General features: G+C 33.6%; 1 protein-coding gene across 2 annotated transcripts in view; it reads left to right on the top strand.

Annotated features, from left to right (window-relative positions):
• Positions 1-8064: 8064 nt before the first annotated feature.
• LOC119637736 (fat-like cadherin-related tumor suppressor homolog) overlaps positions 8065-15425 on the top strand; it is a 29410-nt gene continuing 22049 nt past the window's right edge. For both annotated transcript variants that reach the window (XM_038033951.1, XM_038033952.1), the window contains exons 1-6: positions 8065-8941; positions 9329-11921; positions 12855-12961; positions 13028-13235; positions 14059-14120; positions 15050-15205. In XM_038033951.1, the coding sequence (XP_037889879.1) occupies positions 8087-8941; positions 9329-11921; positions 12855-12961; positions 13028-13235; positions 14059-14120; positions 15050-15205 (3981 nt within the window). In that variant the 5' untranslated portion in view covers positions 8065-8086. The remainder of the gene's footprint in view (positions 8942-9328; positions 11922-12854; positions 12962-13027; positions 13236-14058; positions 14121-15049; positions 15206-15425) is intronic.

Below are 15425 nucleotides of genomic sequence, written 5' to 3' on the forward strand. Positions count from 1 at the left end.
AATCCAAAAGGAGGTTACCACACAAATTGACTAAAAATGCCATTTCGAACCGTTCCAATAACACGGTTTCATTGTTTGCTCGATACAGCATGGCTTGATTGGCACACGGTTTCGAACTTGCTGCAAAAGTGCGAATGTGGGTCGATGATTCGATCACTGCCAAACCAATATCGTCCTTTCGGCACGACATCGCCATGTCGCCAGAAAGATGAGAAAAAGCTGTAGAAATTGATGGGAAATGTTTTGATTAACATGCCGGTAGCCCTCCTATAACGCGGTCAATAGGTTTCTGAAAAATGCCGCGTTATAGGAAATCGCGTTGTAGGAGACTTAGATCGAGTGCAAATAGGGAGAATACGTTCCTAATCGAAAAACGATAGTTTTTATTTAAAATATTTTTCTATTTATTCATTTCATTCTAACAACATAAATTCATTTATTTAAACAACAAAAAAATAAAATAAAATCTGGAAAAACAAATTAAAACGAAATTTCAAATCTACTTAACATTAAATTAAATCAAAATTCAAATCACAACCTTCTACAAATCTCCCTCGTCGACATCACTTATTATAGTTTGACAGTGTTTCAAACGTTTTGCTTATATCCGTCCTAATTCAAATTCTGAGTTTGATTCCCTATCGGACTGATTCTTTTCAGCGATTACTAGTTTTGAAAAATCTTTTATTGAAGGCTGTTTTCCCTTATTTTGCAAATCTTTATAGATTTCCAGGTAGGCGTATTTATTATTTTTAAAATTTCTTTTGAACATTTCTGCTCTATACCTTAAGGGTTCGTTTTACAAAACATAATCTTCCAACTCCTTCGCCAGATTTAAAATTTTCTCCAGACTCTTTAGTGAAAAGTTTTCAATTTTGGCATTGAAAAGATCGTCATAGTTATTTTCAATCGATAATGCTTCATTTGTCATTGCCACTAAATCTGCTTCATTTATTTCGTCGTCCGTAACTAATTCTAGAACATCATCCACAGTAATTTCGTCAAAACCATCGCCTCTTATTACGTTCGCCCGTGTCACTGCGTTTCTATATTCATCCTCTACTGGATTAGCAAGAGTTTCCTGAACTGCTGTCTCCGGCAATAGTGCTTTCCAGCAAGCTCTCAGTGTTGACTGACAAATTTCTTTAAGTGAAGTCCCAACGATTTCAACACAATTTAAAATTGAGAACTGTTTCCAGACTTCCTTGACCATTATATTTGATCATTGCATCTTCTCTAATATTAGTTCAAACTATTTGCGTATGTAGTATGCTTTGAAAATTGCTATTATTCCTTGATCTAAGGGTTGTAATAATGATGTAGCGTTAGGTGGTAAAAATTCATCTTGAATATTAGGATGACATGAATCAGTTGTATGAAATGGAGCATTGACTAAAAGTAGTAAAACTTTAAATGCCAAGTTCTTTTTTTTTTAAATAATTCTTACGTCAGGAACAAAGCAATGATGAAACCAATCATTAATTAAACTGGCAGTCATCCATGTTTTGTTGTTCGCTCTCCAATACACTGGAAGATTGTTTTTGTTGCATCCTTCAAAAGATCGTGGATTTAATTATCGTTTAATAAACATTGGCGCCAGACGCATTACTGCAGAGTAACAATATTATCCGAAACCTTTAAGCCAGGAGCTGTTTTTCCGTTTTTCGAAAAAAAAGCTCTTGACGGCATTTTTTCCACCACAAGCTCGTCTCATTAGCGTTAAATATTTGATCTGGTAAATAATCATATTCTTTAATAATTTTTGTGAACTCTTCTGAATATTTATTCGCTGCATCAGCATCTGCCGATGCTCTTTCACCGTGTATTTTCAAATTGTGTAATGAATGTCGTTTTTTGAACTTTTCAAACCGTCTTTCTATCCACACCGTTAGTAATTGTTCCATTTTTTCCATTATCTTTACTCTTGGACGAGAAATGATTTTTGCGAGTACCGATGATCCAGATGATACTGAACATCTAATTTTCTCTTCGTTTTGTTTTATTGTTCTTATTGTTCAATCATTTAATTTAAAATGTGTAGCAATATCAGCTACACACTCTCTTGATTTTGAAGTCGGTCGAAAATTTGAATTTTGGTTTCAATAGTAATAAATTTTCGTTACCTTCCTTTCTTTTGGCATTTTAAGGGCTTAAATTACAATTTGATTATTTTAAGTTATAAAAAGTTTCAAAGAAACTTAAGGATTATGAAAGGTATTCACCTTGATTTTCACAAAATAAACTTGTAAGACAAAAAATGCAAGCATATAAATCACTCTCTCTTTAAAGTTCTTGAAATATTTCTATGAGAACTTTTTAACAAAATATAATATAAAAAATTGCAAATATTTTAAAACCTGGTGATGTGATTCTCACGACTTCTTTACTGTGAACAACGAGACAAACCGTAATTTCCAAAAACTCTTTCAAAATTTAACTTTCGGGAAAACCCCTTTTTAAAAAAAAAATGTGTGTGTAAATATTTGAAAAGATTTGCGTTCTAACTTTGTCGTCAATTAAATTCTAGCCATTCTTTAAAGAGACAATACACATGCAGATCGGCGATCTTTCTTGTACAATTAAAATATGTGGTGTAAAAATCAAAGAGGCTACATCTCACAATTGGTTAAATAAAGATATAAGGCAAAATTAAAGTTTTTTAGAATATCATTTTAAAAAAATTCTTGAAAATCGCCTAGTAGGAGTAGCGCGTTGTAGTAAATTTTCTGCATTTTGCGACATTTTGCGAACCGTGTTGTAGTAAAACGGCGTTGTAGGAGGATTACCTTTATATTGTATCAATTTTTCTTAACAAATGCATTTTTCAACTGGAAGAAAGGTCAAGATACATGCCAGCAGCTAATACATACTTGTTGTACTTGCTGCGATTCTTAAATATCCGCTACTTAAAGTAAACATAAAATTTAGAGTTACTCTGTTAACTATAAGTGCGAGTCGATCACAAAGTGTTCATATGTCCAGCTGTTTGGAAGTTTCGTAATTTAGAATTCCGACATACTGTTACTTGGCGGTTTTGTAGCGAAATTACGAAAATTCTAAAAATTTTCCATATAATGACTTCTCAAAATAAATGGTCAAAAAAGTAGTTTGATCCAGTCCATTTTTATTAGGGTTTGTCTTTGGACCAAAAGACATTGATTCATCAAATTTCATTAAAATATTTCGAAAATTCTTGAACCCAAGGATACATGGACAGACATTATAGACAGATAAGGAAATTCTGAATCAATAGCGTGCATAAACTTAATAGGGACGTAGGGAATAATGAAGCAAACATATCGAAACTAATTTACCTTGCCGTGAATGCATTCACAAAAAAGTCTGGTATTAATCAATGTCATGAAATCTTTCTTGTTGCAACACTTTATCATCTGATTCTGGGATCAAGAAACCAAGTCTCTACATCAGATTACGAAGTTTCTGAATACATGTTTTGATTGAAAATTTAAATTTTTTATTTCTTTCTCCAAGATTGCTTCTATTGTGCAATAATTGTGAACGGATTCAAATTAGGTTCGAAATTAATTCAAGAAATTGCGCAAAGTTTAAATGGACCTTAATTGAATCTTGCCTCTTGCCATGTTCAAGAAGGAGCAACGATAATTTATACCGTTTGTGATGAGGACTTCGGTATGTTGCACACAACATGAACTTCTTATTACATTGTATCATAGGGTGGGCCTGGAATGGGTAATGAAAAAAATAACATTTTAATGTTCCTAAGATATTTTACAATTCTTAAGAAAAATTTTCTTTTGTCTTTAAAAATACATGCAAAGCAGAAAAAGCGATAGACGAAAGCTATGATTGTCATTATTATATAAACGAGTTATTAAGACTCTTGTATAGAAGAGGGCCGATTTTTTCTTAATGGTACGTTAGATGCTCGAAATATATGCAGAACAATAAATGTAACACAAACAATTCAAAATCGAAATCGCCACAATTAAAATAAATACAAAATACAGTTCATTGGACCGAAGAAATTAAACAAAAGCAATAACTTGCTTTCTTGTCAATTTAATAACATAAATTGACGATACAGTAATGACACCTACAATACGAATTCAGTAACCGAATGCGAATAAACTTCAGACAGTTAAGATCTTGTATATAAAGAAGTAAAATATTTCATCATAGACGGTCGTCTTGGTCAACAATCAATTTCGGAAGAACCTAAACCAATATTTCATTGCAAATATTTAACAAAAAATAAATAGCTAAAACGAAAAGAAGACAATTACACTCGTGCAATGTAAATGGGTGTGAATATGTGCTCAACTCAAACCCCATTTCACTTGAATTGGAATTATTTACACAAATCTCCCGAAACTGTTTAATAATATACTGTACAGAGTCTACTTACCTATTACCTTTCTTTTTCATTGCTTGCTTTGAGATTATGTTATTTCGATTAACCGAAGTCTACCATTTAATCGTGGAATCATACATGGAATGTTTCAACAACATTTCAAAATTATTTAATATATTTAAATAACATTTTTATATATATGCTAGCGTCTATTTTCGATCGTTTTATTTGTACGGGTTAGCAAACATTTGAAAGTCTTATGAACACACGCGATACAGCAAAAGAACTAAGTTATTGCCAATGAAATGCAGTGGGAGATGCCCTTTAAAATAAAACGTTCTCGTTTAACATGAGCACATATAAAAATTTTTTGTTCATTATGCTGGGCAGTGACGAATGAAACTTTGGATAAAAAAATACGAAATTAAATTTTTCGTTGGGCACACGACACACTTGTTCAGTTTTTGAGTTTTCAACAATAAGTCGTAACCCATGTGAAACCATTTACCGATCGTCTTGCAAACTTTTCGTAAATGATTTCAAACGATTTTGCAAATGATCAATTGATCACCGTCATGGGCTGGCACATCCGTCTTCCTTTGATTTTAATATTTTTGATACCGCGTAAAAATCAGTTTGAATTTAATTAAAGAGGAAAGTTTTGAGCAAAAAAAAACATATTACAAAGACTATCGAAATTGCAGCTTTTGAGGTAACGGCATCAATCTAGCCTCTTGCCATTCTTTTTAAAGTTTGATGAAAGAGGGTTTTATCAGGATTTTGTTTATATAGAAACATAATTTAATGTATGTATCCTGCCTATCAATTGGGGCATACATAATATAATTTATTGTGTTTAAGCGGATGTATGTAACACTCAGAAGAGCTTAAAACAGACCCGCCTCTTGTTATACCGACATTTGCCGATTTGAGTTTTTCTAGCCTTTTGTCTGCTTGATGTTTTTCCCAGTATTTTTACGTTCAACGTAGAGTTCGCAATTTTTAAGATATTTTCACGAAACTTAGTATAATGACGTGTTTTGGCGCGAGAAGGGACGGAGTTTAAACTCAATTGAAGCGAATTATTTTTCTGACGAATTGCCAAATAGCATCTTATCTTGAAAAATTCCTTATCTGAAGGAAAAAAAATGAAATTTTAAATATTTCAAGTGTATAGCAAAATGGTTTAATTATTAAAATATCCTAATGAAAATTCTAGGTACATTTTTTTATGTAGGTGTATTACTGTATATAAGGTAAGCCTTCAGGTGCGTACATACGAAATCGGAATTTGCTTATGACAATGATAAAGAATATTTTATTCAAAGTCAAAGTAGACATTTTTCCCCTGTGTATGCCAACTTATGGATGATACGTCAAAAAAACTGTTGTTTCTTTAAAGCTCCTTTGTTAAGAAGTGAAGTGCGAAGCAGTAAATGCGCGTCTCGCAAACCACGTAACAGGTGGCATTCAGAAGGTCTCGAGTTTTGTGACTAAGCTGTATAGGCAGTTGAGTGCTTCCAATGTATTGCGAACCGATTTTGCTGTATAGATAAATGAACAGATTTTACGTAAAAAAACAATCTTACGTTGATTTTTTGATATATTGCTTGTTTAACGTTTCAACGTTTTAAATCGACTAATTGTTGCTGATAGCGTTTGGTATTAACCGTGTGACCACGCCTTAACAGCTGGTAACAAAGCACGATCCTTTGATTCCAACAAACGCAGGGTTGATGTGATTGACCTGGGTGTATCCATGTATTTTTACGCCTCGAATTCTGAAAAATTTTCGCATTTCATCCCCTGTTATGACAAAAAATACTTTCGCCGAATGTTGTTCATTTGGCACTTCATTTTCGTTGTTACGGAAAGTATTTTTGCGTTGAGATATGTTTCGGTATTGCGACTGTTTACTGCTGCCCAACGTCCAAGTTATAAAAAAAACTTTGGATTTGTATGTCCTCTACATATAATGTTAGTGCCATTCATGGGCAAGTTCCGGTTTTATGTTTACATATCTAGTAGTACATGGCATACTAAGCCTAATTTTTAATTCTTCATGACAAAAGCTATTGAAGATTAATAATATCTGAGAGCAGAACAGTAAATTTGTTAAATTTAAGGCACGTTCGTTCACGTTCTAAGCGAGCCCCTATAAATGATATAATTTCTTGAATTGAAACAAGATATAATTTTTTGCCTTTTATTAAGAAAATAAATAAAGAATTTTAATGAGCGAGGTGATGTAAAGCATTTGATAGTCGACATTGCCCGATTCTAACTTTTTACTTCTTTAGTGAAGTATATATTTTAAGTATACGTGAATACATTAATTATAACATGAAATAGCCCAAAGTTTCTCCTTATTTAGACAGGCCTTATTAGACCTGCATATGCCAGATAAATATTAAATATCGAGTGTCGAATGAAATGATATGATTGGTTCGTACACAGTTGTGTTCTCCCCATCTGTATCGATTAAAGTTTGATTGGTATTCGCAATAAATAAACGAATAAACAATAAATCTCTGAAACGAATATTTTTAAAACTTTTATAAGGCTTTCACTTAACGATGTTCTCTCTGTGCACAGCGCTCTCTGTATGCACGGGGCTTATATCTGTCTGTTAGCTTTATAGATTGGAAACCTACGGTTTGATCTTCCTGTCAATATTGAAATAATGTTATTTTGAATATGTTCTTATGTTCTCGGGGAATACTTTTTGCCTTGTACTGCGGCATCAATTTCAGTTTTTAATCGCTGCTCGACATATTTTTGACACACTTATTGGTAAAAACGAAATTTCGAAAGACCGTTTTCAAAATTTGGGAGTAAACTTGCACTTAGAATAAATAATTAGCTATCTGGTTTTTGTTCAAAACACAAATAAAAGGGAAAGAGTCAGCAGATTTCTCGATGATGCCAACATGCCGAATGACAAGAGAAGTAGTTATAAGTCATTGAGATTTTACGGCGCTATCATGTAATAATGTAATAATGTGAAACCATGATGACACATGTACACTAACAACAGGTGTACGCAACAGAAAGATAATGGAGTATATCGGTGGATGGTGAAATTTACTCTACCATAGTAACCTTGGATATGACGCTGATACTTTAGCATAAGGATATAGATTGGACTTAATTTATAGCAATTTGTGGATTAGGTTTCGTTTGCTTATTTATTTTTTTTGAATGGTTTAACCCTAAATGATTGCTGTTCTATGACTAATATCACCAAGTTTTATACATGAAAAGGCTTCATTAATATTTAATATCCTAAGGAAAGTCAACATATTTGTTATGCAATATGAAGAGCGTGCCGGTCTTAAATGAATGCATATATATCCATCTGTTTATATACAGACGCCAACATAAAAGTGAAGAGAGAATATTCATTAAACCTCAACCGCAGCATGCTATTTGATCATTCGTTCAATCTTATCGACTAAACACAACGCGGGCGTCCCAAGGAATTTTTTCAATTTAATCGCGGGCGAAATGAAAAGATAAGTTTCTTTTTTTGCTTTTGTTAACTAATTTAACAAGATTTCTTATACTGCCCTTGTATTAAACAAGAGCTTGCGTACTGCTACTTAGTTAGTAGCCAAACGATGGATTATTTAATGTAAAGTTGTTTTGATACTTGAAAAGATCATAAGCTGATAACATGATTTTTATCTATTTTCGTTTTCAGATTTTAAAAGTATGTAATGTTTTGTTTTTCCTTAACTGAAAATAATTAATATGAAGATTAAACGCAATGTGGAAATATGGACGTATAAAGATATAATGTCCGGTTGGGCTCTATTTTTAATTATTTGTTGTAAAATTCAATCTACGTACCTGGATCAAACTGTTTCTTTGGCAAAAAGCACAAAAAAGTTTGCTAACAATGATGAGAAATTGTTGCACAATAGAAATCAGTTAAAATTCGAGAGAAGCACATTCAATGTAACCATTCCAGAAAATAGTATTGGAAAAACGTATGCCATATCCAAATTACACGAGGACCGTATCGGTCTAAAAATACGTAAAAACTGTGATGTACGTTTTCGAATTATCTCCGGTGACCGTGATAAATTATTTAAAGCCGAAGAGAGAATTGTCGGAAACTTTGCATTTTTAGCCATTCGCACAAGGACCAGTAACGTTGTATTAAATCGAGAGAAGAACGAGGAGTACCTATTAAAAATTAAAGCTATTATTACATGCTCGGAAAATGCTATTACACTTAACTATGAAACAGATTGTCTGATGCATGTTCAAGTTTTGGATCGTAACGATTTAAGTCCATTATTCTTTCCTATTGAATATTCTGTTACTGTTACTGAAGACCTCCCTATACATAGCAATATTATTAAAGTAACGGCAGAGGATGCTGACTTAGGAATCAACGGAGAAATCTATTACAGTTTTTTAAACGATAATGATTACTTTGCTGTTCACCCTACAACTGGTGTCATATCTAATGTAAGGCAGCTAACGACCATCAGTATTAAAAAGCTTGAACTTGTAGTTCTTGCTAACGACAGAGGCTCTATAATCAACCATCACAATCATCAATCCAGTAAAGCAAGAGTCTATATCCAAATAAAAGAGGTAAGTACGCGTGGCATATGTTAGGCAGGATTTTAATACAAACAATCATCTCATAAATTCGTTTTTCATTTAATTTCAATGGGAGGAGTAGCATATATTAAACGAAAAATCAATAACTCTTATATTATGTAAAAACTTTACCTCTCCATATCGGTTTGTAATATTTGATAATAGGTCACGTATACATAGAATTCTGACAAATTTTTCGTTAGTACAATGTAAAGTTTGAATTTTTAAATTTAGACAAAATCGGTTTATATACCGCATTGCGATTTCTCTGTAGACAACAATCACATCAAAAATATTTGGCCATATCAGACATCCATGCTCTATCCATGCAGGCATCCATGTATATTAATAACTTAATGTAAATATATTTCTTTTTAGTCTAACCTACATTCGCCCGAAATTTATGTAAATACAGTATCCAGCGCTTTCACCTACAACGATTATTTTACGAATAAAGTTTATGGAATTGTTAAAGTTACTGATAAGGATGAAGGACGACACGGGGAAATTAACGATTTGAAAATAATGTCTGGAGATCTAGATGGTAATTTCCGTATAGTACCTACCGACAAGCAAGGTGAATATTATCTGCAGTTGAACAAATTGGTGAGACTCAACAATTCTACGAATACGTTTAACGTAACATTAAGGGCAGAAGATAGAGGGATTCCAAAACGTTTTAGTTTTAAATTAGTGCCGATTACAATCTATGTCGAAAATAGAAATGCTCCAATTTTTACAAAACAAATTTATGAAGTATCCATACCGGAAACATCACCCCCCAATATGCCGGTGATACGATTGAAAGTCTCCGATCCTGATTTCGGAAAAAGCGCATTAGTTTTCCTTGAAATCGTCGGTGGTAACGAAGGTGGCGAATTTCGTATAAATCCAGACTCGGGCATGTTGTATACACAGAAACGGCTTGACGCTGAAAAGAAATCTTTTTACACTTTAACCGTATCAGCCATTGATTTGGCTAACATTGGAAATCGCAAACAGTCCTCAGCTAAAGTTAAAATTAATATCATTGACATCAACGATAACGATCCGATATTTGAAAATATTAACTCAACTGTACTTTTGAATGAAAATGAATTAGCGGGAACTTATGTAACGAAAGTAATCGCACGTGACGACGACTCCGGTGAAAATGCATACATATCATATAGTATAGCGAATCTGAACGATGTGCCCTTTGATATCGATCATTTCAGTGGTGTGATTCGAACTACGACTGTTATCGATTATGAAACAATGCGGCGCGTATATAAATTAAGAGTACGTGCTTCTGATTGGGGTCTACCATTTCGGAGGCAGACGGAAGTGGAAATTTTGATTAAAGTTGTTGATATCAACGACAATAGACCACAGTTTGAACGCGTTAATTGTAAAGGAAGAATATTTCGTCATGCTCCGATCGGAATCGATATATTTACTTTATCTGCCATTGATTTCGATGTTGGGGATTATATAACATATCGTTTAATTGTGGGCAATGAGGACGGATGCTTCAATTTGGATCCCACGACTGGTGTTATATCGATTGGTTGTGATTTAAGCGATGTAGTCGCATCACATCGACATATCAACGTCTCTGCGACGGACGGAACCCATTTTTCCGATGAAATGACAATTTACGTAGAACTTTTAAAGGAGAATAATTATGAACCCTTTAAACATCTTGATTTTAGTGGTTACAGTAACTTTGAATGTCATGAGACAGGAGTTGCCAGGAAGTTGGCTGACATATTGGCAATCTCCGAGAAAAACAATATGAATAATGATAAAGAAATCACTGGTGATGAATATATATTATTACCCAGTCGTTATGGTCAAAATTTACATGACCCGGAATTTGTCAATTTCCTTTTGGAGTTGAGTATAAACGAAAGTCTCTCACTGGGCGACACAATAACATGGATTAAAGCCAAAGACCGAGATTTAGGTTACAATGGCAAATTAATTTATGCCATATCTGATGGCGACATGGACTCTGTATTTCGCATTGATCCAGATAGTGGCGAACTGCAACTAATTGGTTATTTAGATAGGGAAAGACAGGATGAATATGTTTTAAACATAACGGTCTGCGACCTAGGACAACCTCAAAAATGCGACTCAAAAATATTGTCTGTTATTATACTCGACAGTAATGATAATACTCCGTTATTTCAAAAATCGTTAGCACAATTTCAGCTGGCTGAAGACACGCCAAATGGTACGTTAGTATTTTGCTTGAACACCACTGATGCCGATATCGGTCAAAATGCCGCGGTGAGATATGTCATGAAAACCGAAACTAAACTTTTTGACTTAAACGAGAGCACAGGTTGCATTTTTGTGCGCGGCACTTTAGACAGAGAAGAAAAACAAGACCATGAACTGCAGATAATTGCTAAGGACAGAGGTACACCATCTCTCAGTGCAGAAGCGCTTATATCAATAAACATTGAAGATGTCAACGATAATGCTCCTATTTTTGGCGTGCAGGAGGTTATATTTAAAGTACGGGAAGATCTTCCAAGAGGAACTGTTGTTGCAAAAATCGATGCTAGTGACTTTGATGCGGGTACCAACGGTGAAATTCTGTTCTCATTAAAGGATGACGCTTCCAACGTTTCATTGTTCAAAATAGATAAGTACAACGGTGTAATTCGGACACAGGGCTATTTAGATTACGAAACACAGCAAGTGCACAATTTAATCGTGGCTGCTATTGATTGTGGCTTGCCATCGTTATCATCCCATATGCCTGTTGTTATAGAAATAATCGACGTTAATGAAAATCGTTATGCTCCTGAATTCGACGATTTTGTCTACATTGGTAAAGTAAAAGAAAATCAACCTCGTGGGGCAGTCGTCATGAATATAACGGCGAGAGATTTAGATGCCTCTGGACCAGATTCAGAAATATCTTACTCTATTCGGGCAGGCGATGGATTGGGTGTGTTTTCCGTTAACGAAAAAGGTCAGTTTAGAAATAATATCTTTACTAAAAGATTATAAGCCATATGAATAAGTCAGAGCGAAAAAATATTTACGAAAAAAGACGAATGATAAAGTTGCATACGGCTGGCGTCGAATCTTGCATAACAACCACTGTTCACTTTATCATACCGGTGCCAATTCTACCCTTCCTTATAACGCTGCAGTTCGTTATATAATTTTCAATGTATTACTTATGAGTTTATTTAGAATCTAATGAAATGAATGAAAATTTAATCACTTATAACTTTGTATGGGTGTGGCCGACTTTTTTCATTTTTGAATGAGTAGCAGGATTTAGAAAATTTCGGTCTTCAATCTTTCATAATTTACGAGCAATAAGCAAAAACCGGCAAATTTTTATTTAGAGAAGCAGAGATGATTTCCATTTACGGTTTAATGTGAGCGTGTCCTCTGACACACAGACATGGCTAGATCGGTCCAGAATTTGACGCTGATCGAGACTGCATATACTTAGTAGGATAACTAAAGTTTGCTTTGGATATTGCAAACATCACCACAGAATGAATGTGTCCATATCTTTCGATGCTAGGCACAAAAATGCGAATTTTCATTTACAATTTTGTGAAGTTTCAAAGGAGAACGTCAATATCAGAGCCAACTAAGGTTGCCCTAACAAAGAGTTACGTTTTGTAATGTAAGAATCAATATTGGGTTATTAATATAGTTGTTGCCGAATTGAAAGCCAGACCTGTTGTAAGAAGTAAAATGACCTACGTGACCGTTGGATTGAAACTCTTTATCCGGCTGTAGATTTTAAAAGACGTTAGTCATTATTCTATGAAAAAGATTATTTCAAATGTAAAAAATATATTTTCGGAGAAGAGAAAATTCAAATGTAAATTACACGGAAGCTATTTAATATTTCTATTATGTATTATGTGTTATGTTTTAGGTTCGATACGTTCTCTGTCTCATCTTGATGCTGAAACTAAAAATTTTTACTGGTTAACTCTATGCGCTCAAGATCATGCTGTAGTGCCACTTATCAGTTGCGTTCAGGTATTTTATGTCATCGACAATAGCATACCATTTTTATTTAATATGTCTTTTTTTATCAATTTTAAGATTTACATAGATGTTGAGAATGTAAATGATAATGTGCCAATGACCCTTAAGCCCGTCTATTACCCAACCATACCAGAGGGTAGTCCCGCTAGAACAAGAATAATGCAATTAAATGCAACCGATGAGGACAATGATCCATTACAGTTGTTGCATTTTAAAATAATATCAGGAAATCCAGAAGGATTCTTTTCCATAAACACAACAACAGGTAATAATTTAATCACAAACAAACCTTTGGTAAATACAATCATCAAAAAGTCAATATTGTATTGGTCTCTACCGACTTGCATACGTTATGTAGTTGCCAGGGACAGAGACGTTTATTCAATACATATCGTCTAACGTATTCTTCGTTATGTTGCAGATATTAAGTATAACACATAATTAAAATTAGACTTACGTAATTTGACAGACGATTAGAGGAAATTGTACATAGCGAAGAAAGCTTATATAGTCCACGTTGTTCACATGAGGCTTATTAGTAATTGTGAACCAACGTTTAGTTGATTTAGCTGAAATCCAAACTTGGGACAGAGATTTTATCAAAACAAATTTGAGAGGAAGCACAAAGCTTTAAATAATTATAAAAGTTTTTGTTTGTAGAGAAAACGGAAAAACAATTAACTCTTTGGGAAATGTCGGCAGACTCACAGTTTAATTGAAACGTTTTCCGAATTTTACCTAACGAGAGTGATTAAAAAAAGAAGAAATGAAGTTTGTTCTTCTAAAGAAAGCCTTAAGGTGGTACGTGCTATATGAGCAAACAAATAGAGAGCCAAACGATAGTGAAAAATATATATGTTTGATGGGATCCTCAATGCATACCTCTATGCAATATCAGAAATTTTTTACAAATTTAAGGATGGACTATGGCCATAAATTTGAAAATGTAGAAAAAAAAAACCGATTTTGAAAGATATTTTATATTAATATAAAACGTTTTAGAACGACATAACACTGTATTGAAAACTGAATTAAATTTATTGTGAGATTTAGTATTTTTCTTCTCGTTTAATATGCTTTTCTTTTAGGTGAATTAATGACAACCGAACGTAAACTTGATCGAGAAAATCAAGCCGAACACATTCTAGAGGTAAGAAATTTCTTTCCTTCAAAAGATGTTTATGCATATATTGTCTCTATTTTTCATGAGTGAAAGAAGTTCCTCCTCCATGTTTACACCCTACAATATTGGACCACGTGCGGCTATTTTTTGCCACCGCATGTAAGATTTCTTAGAAAATGTAAATCCTTATCTGTCAAAAATGCCCAATTGTTAATATTTTATGATTAAAATTGGTCCTTAGTAGCAATTTAGCAAAAAAGTCAACGATAGGGAATTTGAATCACTTAAGTTTTTTAGAACGCTAACAGTGGTTATCATGAAAAGTAAGCCATTATATATATATATATATATATTTTATGACTAATCACTCAAGGGATGTGCCCTATTCATACAACACGATGATGGCCAGAAAGAAAAAGAAGAAGTGAAGAAAGGGAAAGATATTGGGAGGGGGCCACCACATAGCAGATCGGTGTGCCCAATCGGTAAGTGCTATGCTTTTACCGATTGAACACTCACTTAGCTACCCTGTTAAACTCGCGAATGTTGACCCGCTAGTCCCGACTCTCACCTGCTCGGCCACTCTAATATGGAGAAAAAGACGATTTTCTAGTTGACGGAAATCGAGAAATGATATAATTTTGAAGAAGTAAATTAAATTTGCTAAATTTGGTGTTTGTGCATTCTGTAATATGCGGGCTCTCTTGTAAAGTATACCCTTGCAAAACATAATGTGTAATTTTTTGGTTAATATTACTTACTCTACTAGGAAAAGCAGCGTAGGCTATTTAATAGTCGGTCTTGCACGACTATAATATTTTTACATGTTAAATACTGATGTTAAGAGATCATTATTTCAGATCCCACGAAATGAACTGGAAGGATTTCTTTCACTTTACCCTTATCTGATATAATGTTATTATTAACATATACTATATCTACCTATATCTTTTTAGATTTCGATTTCAGACAATGGTAATCCATCGTTAGCATCGACAACTCGTATCGTAGTTATTGTCGATGATATCAACGACCATAATCCACAGTTTGATCAAAGATTCTATAAAATTCAAGTTCCCTCAACTGTAATAATAAATACTTCCATCGCCCAAGTAAGCCTGAATAAATATATATACATATATATATTCCACAGTGATATTCAATGATCTATTGAAACAATATATATTGTATGTATCACAAGTTCCTCACGGAATAAATTCATTCGTATTGTACATCGATGAGTGTACTTTTTATTTGTACGAACAAGCCACGAATGACGTCTTTGAATCAAGAAAAACTAAGCTATGGAATATAAATCGATAAGGTTAATAA

Source organism: Glossina fuscipes, unplaced genomic scaffold, assembly GCF_014805625.2.
Source record: "Glossina fuscipes isolate IAEA_lab_2018 unplaced genomic scaffold, Yale_Gfus_2 61, whole genome shotgun sequence".
NCBI lineage: Eukaryota > Metazoa > Arthropoda > Insecta > Diptera > Glossinidae > Glossina > Glossina fuscipes.